We start from the raw sequence: 23,928 nt of genomic DNA, 5'->3' as shown, positions 1-23,928 counted from the left end.
AAGATGAAGATGAAGAACATAATTCCGACAGTGAAAGCACAAACGATCAAAACCTCAACACCAGCTGCATGTTAATGTTCGTTGGTGACAAAGGATATTCATGATATCTAAGAAAGGGAGGTTCGTGTCATTTTACCAGAGACCAACAATTTAGTTGATAAGGCTTTAAATGAGGATCTATACGTGATTCAGCTTTATCTAGTTTTGAAATATAATCATACGAAAAGGAGCTAGACGCTATCACAATGGACGTCAAAAACACGAAGATCAACCAGTCAGACCATTCTTGTATGCCACCCATTTCCAAATTACGGAGTGTTTTGCCTTCCTCTGAGTTTCCGGGATACTTTAACAAGTCACTTTACAGGAGACGTGTATACCACCCTTCAAATTTAACAAAACCTTAAGATTCAGATCTCAAAGAATCATCTGAATAATATGAGGGGGTCCACACATTTCTACACCTGTCTGTACATTTGTTGTTTTTCTTTACCTCCATCTGTAACAAATAACACAAAACGTACAGACATGGGCACCCCATTACTGTTCGAGGCTGGGGAGTGGTCCATATACGAACACAATTTGTATAAAAATCTTACTTTTCAAAATATAATGTATCAAAGCATATTCAGTTTTCCTGTGCGTGATACCGTACATAGTCTAAGGGCACAGAATATATTTATTTTTCCTGCGTAAAACACATAGTCTAAGAATAATGAAACCAAGGTTTAACTATCATAAACTTTTAAAATAGACAAGAATATGCAAATGAGCAAAATGTGCTCGATTTATTGTAACTAAGATGTAATATCAAATTACTTGAATATCACAGTCCTTTTTTTATGGGAGAGGTGATTGGTTGACTGGTTTACAATTCGGCTTCATGCCAACACTGGCCCTTGACTAAGCTTGTATGCAAGGACGACTTATAAAGAGAAAACGAGGCTTAATGTGCACCCCTGGATTATTATTATTATATATTATCAATACGTAGACATCCATACTGAGAAATCCCCAAAAAACAAATTTGATGGTAGAGCTTCAGCAGAGAAAAATGGCCACCAAAGGATAAAGGCACGAGAAGAGATGTAACGTTGAAAAGACAAAAAATCATGAATATGAAAACAGAAATAAATTAATAAGCAAATAAAGGTATACATACATAAGCAACAGTCGAGAATAAAAGAGAACTCTCAGGGCATATGTTAGGTTTGGTTTAGTTGGCTTCCAGTCACATCGTCGCCCGATTTTGGCTGCAAAAATCTTATAAAACGGAAATAATGCATTTTGAACTCCGTACAAAGCGTATGACCTTGATATTTAAATTTCAGAGAAAATTACACACAGAAAAGTTTACAAATTTAATGAAAGATAATCCACCACGCTGGATGTGCGTTCACGTCTGAGTTTTGGCACACTTTGCATAATGTGTATATAATCATCGTGTCAAGGTTAATGCTATTACACCATAGCATTGACATGACTTTCGGAAATTCTACAGGTTACGAGTACCTCTCGATAAGTGAATAAAAAAATGAATAAAATCTCTCTCCATAGCACTGCAGTCCGATAAGCCAATTTTCACCGGTAAGGAAAACGCTCCCTCAAAATATGGCTACGATTCTGATCATGTCTCCGACTGATTTCCTCGATTTCTCTCTTTCGCCAATCATTGCCAAAACGAGTCTACGCATACGGAGAAAGGATTAAACACGGTCGAAAGTTGTGGCTTATATATGTATATACAGCTTCAAGGCCGCCAGACTGAGGAGAAAGCAGGTTTTCTTGGCGACAATCCATTACGAGAAACATCGATAGAGTTGTGATTTGGGCCCAGCGTGCCATTCGCTTTTGAGGGAGAAGAGATCAAATCAGCAAGACTTCCTTCTGTGTGGTAATCGGAACCCAGTGTTATTTCATATTACTCCAGTAATCACTTCGTTACATATCAGACTTTAAATGAACCTACTTTCGATAAACATGCAAACAAATCACGTTTTCCTAAAAGCTATTTTATATCCTGACGAGGCAACTGCTATACTTACCCTACACCCTTGGGACTAGAATGTTTAATTCTTTTGCTAAATCCCACAGCACACCATGTAAACAGAAACAAACAAATTCACTCAGTCTATCCAAAAAGATATGGTAATCCACAAATCATTTTTCTTTGCTGAAGCACACCTAATTCTGGACATAGGTATCAGAAGTAGAAATTAATATTCTTACTGTATTTTGAAAATAATTGTTACTCAGGTCTTTCTTTATCCAAGAACACTTCATTTATGCTATCAAGTTTTAACTGGAGTCGGCATGATTCGCATCGCTATACTATCATGGTATGACAATGAAACGATCTACAGGATTTTGTCGACTTGATAAGATTAAAAAGACATTACAAGTCAAATGACTATGCGATGGGAGACATATGGATGCAAAAGCACGTTTAAGAGAATTTCACAGAGGCCCTTTGCATCGCATGGCGTTGGAGGCAACGATATTAAAAGAACGTCAATAATCTAAGCTACCATATACCATAAATGTTCTTACTTATTTTCGACTGCTGATTATGTAAATCTATAACTGATTAATTTATTTTTCATTCGTGATTTTCGTTAGCACTTTACTTTTCTTCTCATGCCTCCGCTTTTCTTTTATGCGACTTTTTCAGCAGAAGCTTTATTGACACAATGCACTTTTTATCATTTCATTTCTACCATGCATCTAATATACTCTATCCTTCATTGACTAACAATATTTACAAAAATGCTCCAATAAAGGACATTCATGCCCAGTGTCTTTTAAGCCCTCTTACACTTCAGAGCAAGTTTTGTCTTTTGTAGTCATTCCTTTAAAAAAAAAGTGTTTCTTCCAAGATTTCCCCAAGTTGTTTATTGCACCTATAACTGAGCTGACAGCATCTGCTAAGGTGGTTTTAGTCTTGTAATCTGTTAAGTCTAATTTTCCTCCAAAACTTGAGACAGATCAATAGCTTAATCTCCCAGCAAAAAGACTTCTCTTATGAATTTTCTTTTGGTATTCTTTCTGATTCCATTCTACTAATTACAGTATCCCACCCTGCACCTCTCTAATCTCATATTATCCTCCTATAATCTTGGCTCATAAGATCACTTGAGCTTAGTTTACCTTTTTTCATAATTATTACATTTTGCACTGTATTATTTTTTCTGAATAATGCTGTTCAGCCAACTACTATCACTGCAAACATACTAAAACCTTTACTCCTCGTCTGATCATGACCCAGCCCTAAGCTTCTCTCTTCAAGTTAAGTATACCTTAGTTTTACCAGACCACTGAGCTGATTAACAGCTCTCCTAGGGCTGGCCTGAAGGATTAGACTTGTTTTACGTGGCTAAGAAACAGTTGGTTACTTAGCAACAGGGACTACAGCTTATTGTGGAATCCGAACCACATTATAGCGAGAAATGAATTTCTACACCAGAAATAAATTCCTCTAAGTCTTCATCAGCCGGCCGGAGACTCGAACTCAGGCCTAGCGAGTGCTAGCCCACAACTCTACCGACTCACCCAACAAGGAACTTGTCTTCATTTCTTTTTGCCACAAGGAATTCTTGCTAATAATTCTATGCACAATTTTATTCACTTCTGCTTAGCTGAAGGAGAAATTCTTACCTCTGGGTTAACTTTTCAAGTACTAAGCCAGCTTTTCCTAAACTGACTGCAGATGAGCACTCCTAAAATTGCTCTGTCCACTAATTTTGTTTTTCCTCTAATGCTCAAATCTACATTGTCTTCCTGCTTTTGTTTTCACAATCAAACTAACCCTTCACCTCCCATTAGATTCCACTGTTTCTTTTAGGGTGATACCAACTTTGTCATGTTTCTATCACACCTGGACTAGATAAAGGCCCTAAGCTGGTTTTCTTAGTCTTTTCATAAACACTATTACAGGAAAAACAAATAAATATAATCTAAGTTGCAGAAGCATGGCTTTTCAAAGGTAGCATTGCAGTCTCTGGTGAACTTTCATGTTCACCATAATAAGCACTAACCAACTGCTCTACAGTTTCAAGATTAGTAAAGGAGCAAGTGCTTCTGATACAGGGCAGTGGGAAATGGCACTTCAAAATACTTACCAAAAAATGAATTACAAAACTACTGGGAAAAATGTGGGATAGTTCATATATGTTGAAGAGGGAAGGATAAATATAACCTTGAATGGATATCTAACCAAAGTTAAAAGCCCTCTGCTACTGAATTTTTAAAAGATTATGCATCCTGCTGTAAATGCAGAAAGAAAAAATGAAATTATTGGTCAAAAACATTTAAAGATAGAACAACCTTTTGTTACAGTGATAAATAGAAACAAAATCAATCTGTATCATACAGTATATTTGCACAGCCATACAAAGTTTCCCATATAAAAGGTGCACAGGTGTACGATAAGTGAGACTGACGACAATGAGATGTCCAGTACTTATTAAAAGAAAAAACTATATCAACTGTCCAATATTCATTAAAGATAAAAATAGCCTCACTAACAAAATATAAAAATGTAAGAATACTAAAATATTCTTTTTCTTCAAAACCATACAAAATTGCATGTATCAAAAAACACACTTCTGTTCACTTGTCCACTTCGGAAAATTTTCTTTTATTATGCTGCTCAACCATGGCAGATGTGGTAAGGATGTGAGCCCTACGGGAGAGCCACAACTTGTGATCACGAAGGGATCTTTGTCCAACTTCAAAAAGGGATCTCTCTAAATCATCAAGTTTAGCTATCTGCGTACTTGTATCGTCTTCACTAGAATTCTGTGCAGAGTCCATAATCCCACGGAGTCGCTCTCTTAGAGTCTGGGAAAAAGATCACTGTTACTCCTACACAAAATAAGCAGTTTAACCATATTAATTAGGTTAATATTAATCTTCCAGAAGATGACTATGAGAACTCTGGGCTAGATACATAAATCCAGGTAGCATAGCAAAATGTCTACTGTACTTCTGAAAATGTTATCACTAGTTGCATATCCTCAAAAATAATTATTCCAAATTATGATCTTTACAACAGGAATACAATGAAGGGAAGATACAGACTCTCATGCCTTAGCCATTTCTGGATACAGAGGTGAAAAATGGTAGTATGTCTCATACTTTAGGTTTGGCTGACATACCTTGCCAATGCCTACTGTGCTCACATTTTCCAAGTACTCTTATTGATTTACAAAAATTTGACTACTGTGCTGTATAAAGCCAGGCACTGGGACACTTTCAGTCATTCAGTGCTTAAAACAGCAAATAGGAGTTGGAGTGGTTCAAAGCATATAGGAAGGCATTGTAAAGGGTTGAAAACTGGGTGCTGCTAGGGGCCAAAGGGACACTGTAAACAAACTTTGGTAATGGCTACTGTCCATGACATAAACTCCCTACCAACCTTTGAGACGCACTTGTTTACATACATATGGCAGCCAAGAACAACAGTACAGGCACTACAACTTCATTTGTTTAATTCAGATTGCAATACTGAAAAACAATTGGATATTTAAATTTTTTTTTACTGCACTCCACTTTGGAATGTATCATAATCAATTTGTTTTTCGTTACAGTATTCATACATCAGTAAATAATTTAACCTGACCCCAAGTTAACACCTTAACCCTCATACGACTGGTTCGAAAGGTTTGTTTTTAACAAATGTGTCAGATCTTATTGAAACTCTAAAAATTTAATGACTGGATAAACTGAAAATGCTACGATTCTGTAAAAATTTCTTTTACGGGTTAGTGTCCATTTCTTGATATAAGATATAAACTGAAAGCTGGACAATAAAAAAAAATTAGTATGATCGTAAGTGTTACTCAGCATTTCCAGCATTCAGGGATTTGGGAATGTGGGTTGTTCATAAAATACCCAAGGATCAAACGAGTATTACCAAAGCAAAGATGAGATAATATCACTTCATTGTGGAATTCCTTTTGGAATGAGGAACACCACAATCTAACAGTCAGTTTAATGTTTCAGTTTCTTACTGTTGGATTCCTTATTCCACAAGTCTGTCCTTTACATAATATGTTGGGTTTTAGAGACAGTAAAAAATGACTGAGAGAAACAGGAATATTTGATCTAGTCAAAACTGACAGCAGCTTTCCTGCTTATCATCAGCTTCCATTTCCTTTAATGCCTACATGTGCTGTGACCCAGCAAATTTCAACTTTTATGCAAGCTCTATATTTATTGAACTGTTACTCAGTTCGTTGTATTAAGGGACTTTAAGGATACATGCTGAAAGGTTTCCAAAGTACTGCATTTCTAGTCAGTGAAATTATAAACTTCTGTGGTTGTATGTTTTTGGATATAAAGTAAAAATGTGTACTGACAAGTACTTCATGATGGAAATGTTAAGAATACAGTACACAGGGCACTCTTTAGGCTTGAGGCAGTGTTAACTATAGCAATGTTGTCTATATATAAATTATTTTTAATTCCACTTGGTAACAGATCTATAATATTGTTGACTGCAGGCAGAAACAAAGTGCTACTTACAACACTTTTTTGTGGGATGCCTTTTCCAATTTGCATCTTGGTAAATACTATTTATTTGCACCTATGAAGTGTGGTATGTTAAATTCTACATGAATGGAGGTATACCTGATATAGTACTCCTGGCAGTATCATGAGTTGCCTGAATGTCAAAAACACTGCATTTTCAAATTCTTTTTGGATGTGATCTTCAAAATGAACTCTCCACTCCTTGATGCACATGTGCCAAAGCACCACACCTCTTCTGTCTGTTAGACAAGACTCTAACATACAGCCCACATTTAGGGTCTTTGAATGACAAAATTACTTATAATTTGGAGAAACTTACACTTTGTAGTAATTAAGTAACACATGTCATTTTAAAGGGTTTCTAGGGCCTGTAATCAATCTACTAAGATGCTTTAAAGCTGACATATTTTCTGAAGCAGAAAACTTACAGAATTATGGCAAACTCTCCATAAACCCTTTACTGTATATTATATTGCAGTATCACAAATACACAATAAAATTGTATTTACTACAGTATTTGGATATGAAAAACCTGAGTCAAATGCAAAAGTGTTTTAAATACTGTAAACTTTTTGTGCTGAGAGAAATAAATTATAAGGGAAAAACAAATCCCTGTATATAACAAAAATTCTTATTAAATCAGTTTCTGTAGCAATAATAAAAAATAATCATTAAAGGCAACCTCAGGCATTACGAAGAAGATTAACAGACCTTAGATATGAGGTCATGAATGCTGTCTATATCAAGATGACCAACTTCAGAAGCTAGGGAAAACTAGGAGATTGGCTATAAAAGTATAACCAAGAGGGTAAAAACAATTATCAGCTTTGTGAGAATCTTCCCTCTATACAATAATCATTAAAACTCTTATCAGAAATATTGTTTCATTATTACCTTCAATGCTCCATGACTCAGATATTTACATCTACTCTTAATTCAAAAAGGACTGCAATGCTATCTTAAGGTGTCATACTCCTGTTTATTTTGATTATTTCTTAAGCAAGTTTAACAATACAGTAGTGTATTTCATTTCACAACCATTTCTTCTCTGTTTTTTTCAGATAACAAATGGGATTCTTTCCTGTACAGTCAGCTAAAAGCATGTTCCTTAAGAATATATTAACATTATGAAAAACAATACAGTGATTATACATTTACTTTGAATGCCACAACTAACCACTTGAGGCCCTTACACTAATCCAGCTGGTCTCAATGTCATGTCCAGTACCAATACCTAAACAATCCTACCTACCACTCAATTACCTTGACTAATTTAAAAATTTAAATCTAAGTTTTTAGAAACCTGAACATTAAAAATTAACTTTATGCAATATGAATTTGTTGTCTTCATAAACCTGGATGACATGTATAGCTATAACTTATGAGATATAGCTTCTATCAATTAATAACCAGGAACAATTTTGAAATTTGATATTGAAATACACAAACTTTATCTTACCTGAGTGAGAAGTGTAGCTAGTGGTGAAGATTCTGCACCAGCAAGAGGTAAAAGATGCATCCCAAGCTCATAAAAGCGAGGGCCGAGTTTATGTAGATCTACAACACTTGGATCAGCTTTTAAGATTTCTCTGGAATGAATAATAGCCTAGAATGAACAAAGGTTCTACTTATTTTTTAAAACAAAAACAGTTTCTTCATCCAAACCCATCACTCACATAGATCACATTTATTGTGTCTGAATGTTACCAGACACTGCAAATTTTTGTATACAGATAGAATTAATGCAAGCAATGCCTTAGAGCCTTCTACCCTGAACTAACATCGATCACATGTGCCTTTTTTTGTGATATAACAGGATAAGCAAGACCAGAGGGGTGCAAGAAGGAACTATATCCTGTAACCTGAAACAAAAAGAAAAAAACCTATTTGTTTTATCCAAAACACTCTGACTGACTGAATCCCTATTTAGCTAGAGGGATCATGCTCTTGGTTCAATGTAGTGATAAACCTGATGAAAGGAGAATCTAAGAGGGTCCTTTGGTGACAGAACAGGCCGAGAACCACAAAAATTATCCAGGACAGAAAGATGGACATACTAAAAATTTAACTAAATATATCTCCTCTCTAACTCTTCTTGAAAAACTTACAGACTTGACCCTCAGACATTAGGATGTTTAACACTTTCTTCACACCTGTATATACAAGTCTAAATAACATTGACACCGAATAAAACTTGGTTTGCTGCAAGGTGAAATTTGCATTAGTTTCACAAAGTAGTAACAAACGTCTTCAGTACGAATAATGATATCTTTGATTTAAAGACAAAAATTTGTAACAAAAATAAGTCTAGAGGAAGCATTCCTAAATACAAATACAATACAAGATGGACTGCATAAGGAATTCATTCCATTCAGCTACACTGAGTGACTGACTTATTGGAAGAGCCTGAATCATGAATTTTAGGCCCATGTTCTGGGGAACTTTTGGCCATTCAGTGTTAAGAGCGTGAAAAGGGGGAGTTGGAGTTATTGGGCAGCAAGATGAAGATATCCAGAAAAAAAAATGAAAATGAAGCAGATTATACAGGGATCTAAAAAGAGAACTGGGAGAAAACCCCACAGTTACACTAAGACGCAACAATTAAAAGTTGCTGGACAGCATGTTTGAAGAAAGGAAGTGGGAACTGAAATACTATAAAAAAGCTAAAAAGCTGGTGCTCCTGAGGATTGAAGGGATGCTCCAAACACCCTGTAGTAATGCCTAAAGGGCACCTTGTGAGTTGCACTGGTGGCACTAACTGGAAGGGAAAAATACTGACTGTCTCCAAGACAATCCACTTACTCATCGACTCAAAAAAATAAATTAAGAACAGAAAATCCCCAATTTAAAACAAGCAGATAGCAATCAAGAGACTCAATTCACTCGTTCCAATAACTGTCAAAGGACCGCCAGTGTCACTGTATATCAGTTCTGGGATGACCTTTTGGCTCCAAATTCAAATTTATGGTAACTGTTATCAAAAAGGTTGGTCCAAGAAAAAGTTTTTTCCACCTGTGTTTCTTGAAGGAAACCTTACTTATGGCAAAGAAAACAAAGGCAAACTGGAGACAGCTATGCCCCGAAATGTTAAGAAAAGTCCTAAAGCAGCAGATATTTCTGAATATAGCACTGCTAAAGAATAATGAATATCAAGCTGAGTGAGTCGGTAGTACTCCCACCTCCTCCCTCACAAGCTACTAGCTGACTACCTTGTTGCCAGGTTTCCATTAACAAACTAGTTTTTGCCCAAGGTATATCCATATAAAAGATATCTTGTATTCTTGTAGGAACAAATGTTATCTTGCTTGCTATGGTACTGAGAGACAACCCACCTAAACACGCCAGCTCAAAGACACGACAGTCTTCACCGCCGTAGCTGGCAAAAGATATTTGAAATACAGTATACTGGTTATCACAGTGACAAATGTGGAGATCCTGATTCAGTCCAAATGACTCCACTTACACCTGCATAAGAAGAAAAAGATAGGCTGTCTTATAAGAACACATGATAGTTTAATTTCAAAGAAAATATTGTACACAGAAATAAGATGAGGGAAGACAGTTGTTGAGGGAGTTTTTTATGCCACTCCAACACTGCTATCATTAACAGTGCAAAATAAATTATTGGGAAAATAACCATGGTTGCAGTCTCTGAAGACAGACTCAAAGAAGGATATGGCACTGATGAAGAGAGGATGAGGAAGTGCCCAATGGAAAGGGGTATTAAACTTCATAATTTACAAGCACACCATGAGCTGTATTGCTTGATGAAGCCATTCATTCAATCATTTTGATCAAATGAAAGAAAAAACATGAAAAAGCACAAAAAAACTAGAGCATCACATAAAAAAGAATTTTAGAAAATTATAACAGCATTGGCATTCATATGACTCACTACTGTACAGAGAACAATGTACACAAAAAACTTTTCCATGCAAAAAGAGACTGGCTCCAAAGAGCTATATCATTTGCTAGTTAACCACACTTACAAGGCAGTCTTAATGCAAGAATTAACCTTTGCTGCTGAGACAAGCCATGATAAGCATTCTGTAATGGAATGGAATGTACTTTGCATGAACACATTCAACCAAGCTTGTAGTGGCACACTGGAAACAAGAATTTGATTCTAGTGTATGTCAATATGATTGCTCTTACCTGTACTTTTCTTTGTAACTGGTAGGCAACTGAGTTTTCACAATACGAAGTCTTGCTGAGCTTAGAGCCCGTGCTAGCCAACATGGTAATTCCAATTTAGTTCCCTGTTCAATGTCTGTATTACCACTAGATTGGTCCAAAAAACCTGAAAATATAAATTACATTTCTAAGCTTTATATTAATTATAATCATAGTAATTTATATAAATTTCTCTTGAATTACTGGTCCTGTAATGTATTTTCATGTAATTATTTTATTTCTTTGTCAACCATTTAATACTGCCACAGAATTATACATAAATATTTACCATACTATAGAAGCACAGCTTTATTTAAAGAGCTTTACAATATTCTTTACTGCTTATTGCTGATATATGCAAATGACTGATATAACAGCAGAATCAGAAATGTTTAAAAGATAAAATGTAGAATGGTAAATGAAGGGCTGAAAATCACTGTAAGGAAAATAAATATGTGGTGACTGGAAGGGAAGCAAAAAAAGTAGTGGTCATGATTACGCTGTAGAATAGGTTTAAAGACAACGCAGTTCTTCAATGTGTTAAGTATATGAACAACTAACAGTGACGAGAGGGAATTGGAAAACCCTATCGAGGATGGAGAGACCTTGGAGGTGGTGGAACATTTCTGTTATTTTGGTGACATATGGGATTGTGAAGCTAGTACCTCTATTTAAAAGACAGAAAGAAACAAGAGCAGTGATGACATGAATGAAGTGGGGATTGCTGGACTATTGGTAAGAGTACAGTATTGCATCCCATTCATAAAGACTGCAATCACCAATTTTTTTATAATACACATTTCTATTTTTTCATATAAAGCCATCAACCAAATACACCCCACATTCATGGTCTTTTAATGTCTCAAACACAGTGGACTTTTGTTTAACTGACAAAAAAGACAGTGATAGTACTGCACATGCGCAACTAGATCCTTCGGCCTACAGCATGTAACTGCTACCCATTCAGCTCACAGCAGTAACATTTTAGACTAAATTCTGACATCATAACTCAAAACTGATTGAATAAAGGCTCTTGATGTGAAGGTTAACTCCCATTATTGAGATTCAAAGGCCAAAAGAATCTGAACACTTGGGAATTTTTGGTAATACTGTAATACTTTAACTTGTAGTCAACAATTTATCAAAAATGAGCAAATTGGTAGAGCTGGAATCCGGAAGGGTGCCTACGTAAGAATATTAGTCAAAACCAATTTTGAAATTAGCCGTTCAAGATAAACACAGCTTTAGGAACCTCGTTAAAAACAGAAACCCCAACCAGGGGTAATTTTTTGAGCCTATAGTTTTAATTTTGAAAATTTTTGCTCTTTATGTTCTTGAATATTAGCCAAAATTGGGAGGTAGTAAGCAGCCATGTGCATGTGCTATTCATGAGTGCTTACAGTTAGGTTAGGTTAGGATGCATTCCTGTCATTTTATCTCCGACGTTTATGGCACTCTGGCTCAAGTTAAGTAGGGATCCTGGGGAGCACAGTCCTCACTGACTTTTATGATACCCTGGATCAGGCAAAGTAGGGAGGTTCATAGAGACACAGACCCTCAAGCCAGGTTAGGACCTAACACCCTTGATTAAATCAGGATGCATTCCTGTGATTCTCTTTGTTATATTTTCATGCTTTACAAATTTTTTGGTGATTGTTACCCTTGATATTCATATTTATGATGTAGCCTCTGAAATTTTTTACTACCTTTCTCACTGGTGTATGGCATTCGTTTATGGTTTGTTGCCCACCTAAAAACTCCAGTTTCCTGTTGGGGACTTCATAATTGTTAAAAATGGGGGGAGAGCCACACAGAACAATTAGTTTGCACTAACAATTATTGTTGATATGCAGAGAAACATAGGATAACCTTTCAGGAAGATAAAAGGGTTAATTTTTTTTTTTATAGGAATTGGGTAAAGCTGCATAAAAACTGTACACAATGTCTTCTTGAAGGGGTCTAAGTGGGCAAATCCCCCATGTCCCCTACAACAGGTTAGGTTAATGGATGGTTAAGTTTGGATGTTAGGTTAATGGATGGTTAAGTTTGGATGGCATCCCTGTTGAAACATAGCCTATATATGCATGCCATGATCTGCAGAAATAACCAGTGTAACTCTTCGAAAATTATACCATGAATTCTAAGAGAATATTAGGCTTCCAAAGTAATTTTCATAAAAAGACCTAACAAACTAGCCTATTCATTTGAGACCAGTCACCAGGCCTAAGATAAAGTTTTCTGAGCAGGCTAGGTCCCATGTGAAAGATATTGGTAGAACTAGGGAAACTGATTTTTCCTATAGTATTTTGGTTACTTATCAAGAACTTACTATTATTTTATGGCAGCTGACTCTAATTACCCTGTAATTAGCCTCAGAACTGAAATGTTATTATATTCTGGGCATCCTGGAATATTATCGTGCAAGCGCAGGTTTATAGAGGAGCTTTAGGTAAACCATGGAGTTCATTTCACTGGGGGTCTGGAACCCCCGGGGCTAAGTAACACAGCCTGCTAGGTTGGGTTGGATTGGGTTACGTTAGGTTACGTTAGGTTAGTATAGTTCCTTTTAAAATAGGTTTCCTTAGCCAATCCCTTCTTGAACATATGGCTCCCCAATGACTTGCACATGCGCAGAACCATTCCATAACAATAACAATAAAAGTATAGGAAAAATCAATTTCCCAGGTGATTGGTTACTCCGTGCAGAGCTGTTGTGTAGTTTATTAAACTCTATTTCACTGCTGCATGTCATTCAAGCACTATAGATGCAAAAGTAAACCAACCCCTATGACTATCTTGACCCTGGCCTACCCTATGACGCCGACCTGCAATAGTAGGCCTAGGCTAGTCAACTTTCGTCACATTTCACCTAATTAATTCGATCGGGTTTACAACCTAGCACTTATCTTTTAGGACAGGATACTTTGGATGTGGGTTTTATCCAATAAGCCACGGCTTAATTTATAGCACTTGCTGGGCTAACCAGGACCTATGCATTTTCGGGTAGTCTAAGGGAAACGGTTTAGGCTACTTGCCCAGTCACATATGGACATCCTTAACTTATCGTATTTGCCCTAAATTTATGTAAATTCTCTTACCTAGACCGTATACAGGTACTTCAAATTTACTCGGCACCCTATCTTGCGTCGCCAAGATATCACTAATAGAGAAATAACTTGGGAAATAACTCAGGGACAGCGGCATTGTTTTGATTTTGGGCGGGCAGCCGTGACGTCACATGTGACAAGAGAAGATTTAAAATTACAGCTGTTGGCGACTAGTGTCGATACTTGTAACGAGATTACGGGGAATTACCTTATGAAAATATTAACCACTAGATGTCTCTGATAATCCTTTATTCTAGACCTTTTGGTCTCTGATTACTTTAAAAAAATTGGAAGTAATGTAAAACAGGAATAATTGTTGCACTCTGTAACGGTAAAGGGGACAGAGATGACTGTATGAATTACAGGGGCATAATCCTACTTCTAATGTATCTGCTCGGTTGTTTTGAACGAATAGGTAATGGTGGCAACTGAGAAAAATTATGGGGTGTAACATTGCTTTATCACGAATGGTCTGCAGTGGATTATAGGGGGAGGAACCGAGTGATTTTAAGACGAGAAAGTTATGCGAGAATTCGAAAGTCAACTGAAAAGGCTGTGTGTGCTTACGCAGACCAAGAAAAATCTTACGATAGAATCAATTAGGAGGCAACGTGGAAGATAGGCAGGTTTTGGTGTACAAAATGAATACTTAGCAAATACATCTGGAATGGCTGAAGCTTGTGTGATAATGCAGTACTGATCGGCGGTAACAAAAAGAAACTAGTTAGAGGGTTTGAACGTGTCTGCAAGAAAGCAAAGTTGAAAATCAGTCGTGAGCAAAAATAAGGTTATGTGGGAATGTGGAGACCATGATGACGATTCAGTGGATCTTAGAGTTGATGGCGTAAGAGTAGAAGTAGTAATGTATATGCATTAGAAAATAAATACAGCAAATAATGGTTAGACGAAAGAAGAGGATAGGTGACGCAAGGAAGACAGGACAGGTGTGACGTAAGGAAGACAGCACGATATATGCAAAAGATTTGGAAGGGACTTGGAGTAGCTATGAAAGCCAAGAACGGCGGGTGTAATGGGGGTGCTGTATAAAGGGACTGTTAACACAATTTCCTTCTATGGAAGTGAAGCGTGGATGTTGAGGGCAAATCAAATGAAAAATTGAACCTGCTGAGATAAGTTGTCCACAATTTATTTATATATGGCAGAAGAGTTCAAAGGGTGAAAGTGTGGCTATATGTGGAAATGGTAAACAGGTTAATATAGCTGAAAGAGTGGTTCAGAGTCTTTTGAGATGGTATGTGCTTTTTTAAAGGTTGGTAGATGATAGGTAGGTGAAAAATGGTAAAACTTGGAAGTGTTGTGAAAGAGAAAAAGAGAAAAAAGCTGAAGAATGCTGGATAGCTGGAGTATAAGACATACTGAAAAATAAAGACTTAATATCCATAAAACCCGTGAATAATGCATGTGAGATAGAGGTAAATGGAACAGTGTGTCATGGGAGGTTCAGTGCACTGCTGAATAGCACTCTTCATAGGTATATGAAGTAGTTAATGTTGCGGATGATTTCTGTACAGTTTGTTTATTCACTGTCCTGCAGTATTGGTAAAAAGAAACAATTTTAGAAAAATCTACTTAATCACACATTATGAACAATGGAAATCATGCTCACTAATTATTGCGTAACTAGAATCCATCAAATAAAACATTTATCTCTATCAGTCAAAAACTTGATACAGCCATGTTGTGCCACCATGATAAAGTAATTAGTAACAAAGCACTACATTTCTTTATATTATCTTGAAACGCTATGCGAATTTCGTGATTGCGGAAATTAATAATTAATTTAGTGCCTAACATGATCTATATTTAAGAATGTGCCTTTAATTTCAACCAATTTTCTATTACGAAGTAAACTTTTTCAGTATAGTAAGCGCCCAAAATATTCCTGTCCTCCGTAACTCTTCTTCCCTTCCGTTCTTGTTGTGCCGGTGGGTGGCCCTGTCCTGAGCATAATAGAAATCGTAGGAACCATGGCTGCGCTAAGGATCGCCTCTTGTCGAATTGTAAACAGCCTACGGGGGCCAGTCCCTGCCAATGCTGCTGGCATAGCAACAACCAACATCATGGTAAGAGTTTGAAGGAGTATTCTTTGTATTAACACCATTTTTCCCGTCCAAGACGTCTGTTTTCATTTACGGTCAATCTGTGCGTCGTCTGCAGAGTCTTCGCCGGTCCGTAATATTTGCGTTGAAATAATGTCGGTTTCTTACATTTTCAGGACATGTATGCTGGTGTGGCAGGACACGCCCATTATAGTGAGCGCATGCCCATCCATCATATATTCCAGATGTCTCTTGAAATGTCAGGAGAGTATTTTGGATGGACTAGATTTTAGGGTTCCACATCGTTGGATATTATTATGGCTACTTGTTTAGGCATTATATACGACTGGAGATCTTTATAATCGTAACTTTTAACTTCTTGTTATATTTAAGATTACAGCTAACATGGGTTGACAACCTTTTTCAGTTATTGATTAACCATTCTTGAATTATTTTAGCCAAGACTAATGACGTTTAATATAATTTAACCCATGGTGTAAGCTTAGTGTTTTTGTAATTTCTAAGTTTAATCAACCACAGTACAGGAGTTACCTTCCGTGATATTTTTTTAAATCAGACTGCAAATATACCGGCGTTAAGCTACCCGAATTATGCGTGGTTGGCTAGGTTATGTGTTAGCCAGAATAAGCCTGCACTAATCTAGGCCAGTTGTGTTTATTATCCAGACTAGGCCTATAGACTGTAGATTTAGCCTAGTTACACCATACTAAGGAACAGCTTAATGTGACTTTTAGTAAACAACAAGAACCAGGGCATTCAAATAAAGAAAGAAGCAGACTTAGGGACCTGTATTTAGAGGAAATTGCATTAGAATGTGAACTTTCCCATAAAGATAACAAATTCCTAATTAACTCAGGCAGGATCAAAGTGATGTAGCCTACAAAATGCCATTTACTGTTGCCAAGCCTACAAGGTTAGGTAAAGCAGTCTGTGTTTTTCTAGCATCGTGTAGTGGCTATCATTTGTAACCTATGTAGGTGCATTTGTAATTTGACTGCAGAGTTGTGACCTTGAAAAGTTTTAACCCTTACTGGACGAGCATGATCACATGAGGAACTATAACAGGTTTTGAGTGAATGCCGGGCTAACTCTTATGAGTATTAATATTGCACGCCATATTGTTTGGATGAATTTAGCGGGGAAAATGTTCATATCATTTCAGTGGGCCATAAATGACTTATGGCAACTGTAGTAGCTCAGTATGCAAGAGAGGTAGATCAGTGTTCCTTGAGATTTCATTGCGGGGATGTAGTGCCTCTCCATAGCTCCAGGATGTCTTTTTATTTATTTGCTTATAAATATACCCAGGAATTGCTGTTGGTTTTAGTCTTATCTTTTATGATAGTAGTTCAGCTGTAATTGTAATTTTGCAAAGTGAGGTGCAAAGAAATATTAGAAATAACGTGTATACCTCACTAAAAGGTGCTGCATCTCCCCATCTCTGTAAATCTCGTAAATATTTTACTATAAATACTCACAGAATTTGTTACCGATTTTAGTTCGTACATGTTATGATATTGTGTAAGCTGTAATTACAATTTTACAAAATAAAATCAAATAAATTATTAGAAAAAACAGGTATAACTTTGTAAAATTAGCATATTTTTACAAGTGTCTTGGAAAAGAGGCTCTGCACAGGGTTATAAATATTCGCTTTCAGCTTCCCGTGGAAAGTACAGAAAATTTTTTAGGATTTTTTTCCTACACCTTGTGCATTTGCATATCTTCCTCTTTCCATTGATTTGTTTTTTCTTAAATTGGCCAACCTGAAAGTTGTGAGGATGTGCTTGGTATATATTTAGCCTGCCCTGTAAGGGTTAAGTTAGTGTGCTTTACAAGAAGCCAGATGGGAAGCTGTTGTATATAACTTTTGCCTCGATTTACTTGTTGACATACTGCATTAATAATTATGCTGCTTAGTGGGATTGTTTGAAAAACACTATAGTTTTATTGAGCCAAGGCTTGAATAAACTTAGAAAAACTACTACATACTGACTTTTACATATTGATGCTTACTGGTATGAAAATGGAAATGACAAAACTAAATAAAATGTATGTTTTTATATGACAAGCGGTCTTTTGTGTATGTACATGTGTGGGGTGGGTGGACTTACAGAATTCTGGTTGGGAAACATAACAGTTTGATGTTTACAACCAGTATAAAAGTATTGCATTTGCTCAGTTTGTAGTTCTGGCAGATTGTATTGCATTGCTTCTTGGAGGTTATTTCATAGGATATCTCAAGTTCTGGTATTTTTGGGGAAGAATACAGAAATTGCTTTAAATCTGTATTGTAATATAATTTACTGCAAAGTCAATAAATATGGTACTTGTTGATTTTTGTCATGTTGTACCCACTGTACAGAATTACAGTGTAAGTAAATGTTAGTATTTGTAAGTAAGGCAATTTAATGTGTGTTATGAATCATTGATTGATAACTTTTCATAAACTGGCAGTGCAAAAACTGTGACCATCAATGCCAGTATGTGTGAGTTAGTAGCAGTAGTATGGTTAGCAAATAGTTACTAGATTATAGTGATTATGATTGACCTTAATCCAATGAGTTTTAGGAGAGTTGTATTGGTATATGGGTGGGTAACATCACATCATAGTCCAGTTTCTATAACCTTTTAGAACAAATCCTTTGGGTGAGCATTATGAATCTGGGATGTCTCAGTGATAGTATTGATAGTGATTGGTGTTTGTCCATTTCTGCAGGAATATTCACAGAATCGTTTGATATCTTGAGTCATTCAGTAACCTGATGTAAAGCTCTATTTGCTGGACTTCCCTTAACTTCTGTAAACTCAGTTGATAATTTTTATCGAATTTTGTTATATCTGTTGTTATTGATCAGATATTTGTCCCTTTCCTCTATTCTTGGTTTATTCTTTAAACTTCATTTTATGTTGCCTATTCAGCTTATCGGTGACCCTTCCACCTTTCTAGTTGTATTCTTCATGGTTCTTTTAAATCTTAACTCTCTATGCTTCTCGTTATCACCATGAACTATTCATGCTTTGTTAATGATTTAGCTGATACTTTTCTTCCTCATTATCCTGCCATCCTTGTTATTCACATTCAGTTGTGATCTGGTGCTTATCTGCTTAATGTGATCTTTAGAGCACATTTGAATAGGGATCCTGTAAATTTTAAGTTCAATTGATTTAAGACACAGTTTGTTTGTCTGTTTCTTGTTCTGCACACTTTCAACACAATGATTTCAATTAAACCCAAATTTACTCAGGCATTCATATCTCAGATTTGCTTTGAAAAAATGTATTTCACCTTTTCACTCCTCTCAAAGTTTTGAGTGTTTGGGTTGCTACAGCCCTCTATTTGTAGAGCTCATAAAAGGTTGCTACAGACTTGTTTTACAGAGGAAATAAAATTCAGATTGATAAAACTATATATTGAACTTGTCTGCCTCTCTTCTGAATGTTATTCTCAAATTCGTGATGCTTTCTTCTTTTTTCTTTTAACCACAGGATAAAATCAGTGTTATTTCATGAAGTTAGCTGGTCTTTGTATCAGCATTCTCTTTCTTAATCCAAGTAGTGGCCATACTGTCTTCTTTCTGTAGATACTGTATTGAGGTGACCAAAAACCACCCACCAAGCCATAATTTCTACATTTATTCAGTATAAATTTTCAATACTTGAGTGTTTATTTTGGACTTTTTTTATTCTGTCTGCTGCAAGTTTTGTAATTTCCTCTTTTCAGTAGGCATGTCTGTTTTTTCCTTTGGGTTTAGTCTCAGTTTTTTTTTTTTTTTTTATTTCCTGCCCTTCTTGTTTAGGTCAGTTCTAGCAAATGGAAGGTGGAACTTTTCAATACAGAAAGCCCTCTTGCTTGTTTTCACTTCTATTGAGAAAACTTACTGTGACTGAAATTAGTTGCGTCCGTAAAGATTAACAGTATGATTGCATTTTCAAGGAAATAGGTGATACCTGTCAAACATAACTAATTTTTTTAATCTGTTTACCTACATTTTATTGTTTGCACCCACATTTGATTTTTGTGATGTAGGGCTCATAAGCACATGTTTAGTCTTTTAGAAACATTAATGTCCACATTTTTAGAATTATTGGTTGGTGGATTTACAGTACAGTAGATAGTATCAGCGGTTACATTATCACTGTATTTTCTTGTAAAGTACTTTATATAGACATGCTCTGTTTGTGACACAGTAGATTATGACATTGTCCTAATGAATGTTTTAAATTTTCTCATCAGAAAACTAAAATAGGAACTACAAAGGTTAAGCAGGTAAGCAGTAAGCATAAAAAGGTTATTGCATTTTGAAAGCTGCATGGGGCTATGGTTAAAATCTTTTGAGATTATTAATGCATTTGCTGGTAGTTATCATTGTTGTGATGTCATATATAGTAGATCAGTGTCGTAGCTTATAGTGAAGTACTTATACTTTTGTGATATACTGTAATTGCTGTACTTGTATATGAAACTCTCACTGAGGGAGTTTTCAGCCTTTAATATCTACTGATTCTGACAACAGTAAAACCCTCTCCCTCTAGTTTATCGAAGGCCTGAGCAAGGTAAGGGATTTGTTTTTCGTTTCTTGAGTAGCCTTGCCATTAATTGTTGGTGATCCTGAAAATTAAGTGTCCCCTCTGATATAATGCAGATAATTTTAAAGAGAAAATTATATTTTCAAATGCTTCTTTGTGTTTGCCCAACTTATCCATTCAACTCCATTTATTATACAGTATTGAGAGTTCATCCTGATACGTGACTATTAAAACTTATTAATGGAGTTTTTTTACCTCTGACAATCTTGTTTCATTGGTGGGTTACCCATACCCAAAAACATTTATTATAATTATGACTTGACACCTGCGGGTTTAAATCCAATGTTTTCTTTGCCATGATTGATATGAAGTTGGTAGGAAGTTATTATGGGGGTTGGTCATCTCTGTCCCCATATATCTTATATGAACTTCAAAGTTTAGTGTGATGGTCAACCTATTTTGTTTGAAATTTGCTGGAAGTATTTTAGAATTTTCAAAATGGTTTAATCAGGTAATTGATTTGAGAAAGCTGCTTTATAATAAGGAATACTGTACTATATTGATTAAGTAACTGTACTTCCAACTTTTAAGCTTGCTTCTAATATCCAAATACAGTGAAATAATGCAGAACAGAACAAGTACAATATGTGATTATAATCTTTAGTCAAGTTAATTTGGCATCCTTCTGCTTTTTGGAAGTGCAGTTCAAGCCCTCTGAGACACCAGGAAAGGATCTCAAATTTGGAAGAAGTTTGGTAAGCCTGTAATTTTTTCCATAAATGCAAACCTTGTCTTGCTGATAAATGCAATAAAGATCTTTTTTGTATTTTTAAGTTTTTGTCAGATGCACAACATTTTATTGTTATATTGTTTTTCAATTCTTGTTAGATGTATTGTTTTAGTGTGAAAAGATTGTGAAGTTCACAGCTATTCAGATGAAATATGTCTTGGTTGATAGGACTGATCCAGAGGTACACACCAGGCCTCTTATTCCCAGTAAAACCTTACCACATTTAGGGGCTTATTAAGGACTTGGGCCCATGCTAGTATAAGGGTGGCATAGCTAAATCTAAAGAGATCTTCAGCCAGATGAAATTTGAATAGCTACAGAGAATGTGCAACAAATATTTTCCCTCATTACATGCTAATTGTTTAAACAGCTTTTTGTATGCATCCGTTTTTATAGCACGCATTTATCATGCGTTTTTCTGAAAACAGTGTACAGTATAGTGCTAGTGACTGGCTTTGATTTTTACTGAACTACATTACAAACTTTGACTGACTGGATGATTCTTGAAATGTGTGATTTTAACTGACTTTCATTCAAATGTAGTGTAAGTTTAATATATATTGAAATAATTTTTAATTGGCTTAATGTTGATATTTTATGAAAATGATACTAATGTTTATTGGTTATATTTTAGACTTTTGATTTAGTTGCAAAACATTACAATGTTTTAATTTAGTAGTGAGAGAGTAACAATGCTAGATTTTGGTTTCAATTTAGAAAACAGTGTATTAAAAGTTCATGCATGACCTCAGGCCTAAGAATTTTTCTTTGTCCTTCTAATAGCTATCAGATGTTAGGAAAATGTCTTTGATTCCAATAATCATTGTAATTAGTATTTTTTCAGAATTATTATGTTTTTGTGTTATAGATGTGAAAAATTGCAATGTGGTCCCAAAAATAATCCAGACATTATTAAATTTTTCACATATTTCTTTAGTATGATGTACAATCAAAGTTCCAACTTCTGTACAGTATTTTACTCTCTTGACACCACTTGAAATTAAGAGCCTACAATGAATCAAAGATTTTTTGGTAACTTCCCAACATGAAACAAAATTAGTTTGTATCAAAATCATCTTTAGATCATTTTAATTTTCATTATTGATTAATATTATAGTTTTAAAAAAAAGAGAGGAGACAGAGAAGTAAAGGCTGATTCACAGCCTAGATTAAAAAGATAGTCTCTGCAAATACTGCCATTGACTTCAACAGAAATTATATTTTTTAGTATGCTAATCTACCTGTTTTTTAAATTTCAGTCTTAGTTTTAAGTAAATGGTTAAATACTTTGGTTTCATGCTTTTAAACCTATTTTAACAAAGACACACCAATTGTATTGCATGCCATAAAAGACTGCTTTTTATTCTGTACAGGAATTCGCTATGAAGGCTTTTTGAAGATTTAATTTAACTCTTGAAAGCCTCTTGCTATTTAGTTGTCATAGCTTTTTCTTTTATTTTCTGATGTACTACTGCTTGTCTTATTAGTTTTAGTTTTGAATATTATGTTCATCAAATACATAGTAACGTAGCAGTTTCACTCTTATGTATTTTGCACCGATGTAAAAGTGGAAGTACATGCTTTGTTACTAAAGAGCCATGGTTTTTAATGTTAGGGGAAATTAAATGTAGTTAGTACAGCATGTATAAAACATTTGGACTGCTGCAAACAATGCAGTTGCTTTAGCAGAGTAGAGTAGATTACAGTAGTTATTTTGTTTTATCTGTTCTTTTAGTTAAGTAGCTTATGTTGGCTGGTAGACATTTGTACAGTAAGTGTATTTTAATAAATAAACAGTAGTAGCAGTGTTATTATGTGAATTGTGTATACAGAAATGTTTCTGTTGCAGGGAAGTAAGGAAGGTTTCCGCAAAGAAGCAGATACGTTTGGAGAACTAGAAGTGCCAAACTCGAAGTACTATGGCGCCCAGACGGTTCGCTCTGTCATGAATTTTCCCATTGGTGGAGAGACTGAACGTATGCCTGTAAGTGTCTTTAAGTAATAGAATTGCTTTTGAGATCATATGATAATATCTATGACCACAGAAATGAGTAGTTTCGACCAAATCCTTCAGTTTACAAGAGCCTAGCTATGCAGTCCAGACACACCATAGAATGAGAACACACTGTGGGTGGCCACACCTCCAGATACCCCAGTGCCACCAGTACTAGTTAGTAATTTTTCTGCTAATAGTTGTAAAGATCATGTAATGCATACCAAGTAAAATAATAGTAAAGTTAAATTAAAGATGCTACATGATTAAAAGACAATTGATAAATGTCTGATGCTGTTAAATGTACAGACACTGCTAAACATGTTGGTCTAATCCTTCAACTTTTTGACTGAATAAAAATGAAATTATATTCTTATTTTTTAATCTTAAAAGGAATAAGTCATATATAAAAATTAGCATCATGTATTTTGATTAAAAGGAATAACTAATATATGAAAATTAACATCATGTATTTTGATTGACATAATCCCTTAAATGTGGGTACTTACCTAACATACAGATACAGCTAGTGTACGAACTTACCCCATAGGATCAGTTGATGAGGGGTAGGTGGAGGACAAAGATTTATTGGGACTAGTCTTCAGAAATAAATCATTGATTGGCTGAATATCACTGCTTTCACATTCATCCTTCGTAGAAAGGGCCACTTCTATATATGTCGCACCAGAAGTTGACAACAGAAATAGTAAATGTTATTACTGT

The 23,928-nt window shown here is 35.5% G+C and overlaps 2 protein-coding genes across 4 annotated transcripts in view; one reads left to right on the top strand and one right to left on the bottom strand.

Annotated features, from left to right (window-relative positions):
* Positions 1-4,356: 4,356 nt before the first annotated feature.
* Positions 4,357-13,961, bottom strand: Psf3 (DNA replication complex GINS protein Psf3). The gene is made up of 4 exons (XM_067116498.1): positions 13,803-13,961; positions 10,687-10,831; positions 7,991-8,120; positions 4,357-4,839 (listed from the first exon to the last, which is right to left on the bottom strand). Exons 1-4 carry the CDS (start codon positions 13,906-13,908, stop codon positions 4,609-4,611), a joined length of 612 nt encoding a protein of 203 aa, XP_066972599.1. The 5' UTR covers positions 13,909-13,961; the 3' UTR covers positions 4,357-4,608.
* A 388-nt stretch (positions 13,962-14,349) lies between these two features.
* The window catches only part of LOC136845954 (fumarate hydratase, mitochondrial-like), a 15,970-nt gene continuing 6,391 nt past the window's right edge, over positions 14,350-23,928 (top strand). The window contains exons 1-5 of one of the 3 annotated variants that reach the window (XM_067116492.1): positions 14,350-15,895; positions 20,130-20,162; positions 20,429-20,449; positions 21,127-21,177; positions 23,062-23,196. In XM_067116492.1, the coding sequence (XP_066972593.1) occupies positions 15,800-15,895; positions 20,130-20,162; positions 20,429-20,449; positions 21,127-21,177; positions 23,062-23,196 (336 nt within the window). In that variant the 5' untranslated portion in view covers positions 14,350-15,799. The remainder of the gene's footprint in view (positions 15,896-20,129; positions 20,163-20,428; positions 20,450-21,126; positions 21,178-23,061; positions 23,197-23,928) is intronic. The other 2 variants (XM_067116493.1, XM_067116494.1) reach the window with 2 other exon arrangements.

The sequence above is a fragment of the Macrobrachium rosenbergii genome, chromosome 14 (genome assembly GCF_040412425.1).
Source record: "Macrobrachium rosenbergii isolate ZJJX-2024 chromosome 14, ASM4041242v1, whole genome shotgun sequence".
Lineage (NCBI taxonomy): Eukaryota > Metazoa > Arthropoda > Malacostraca > Decapoda > Palaemonidae > Macrobrachium > Macrobrachium rosenbergii.
This window is presented reverse-complemented; position numbering and strand designations above follow the sequence as displayed.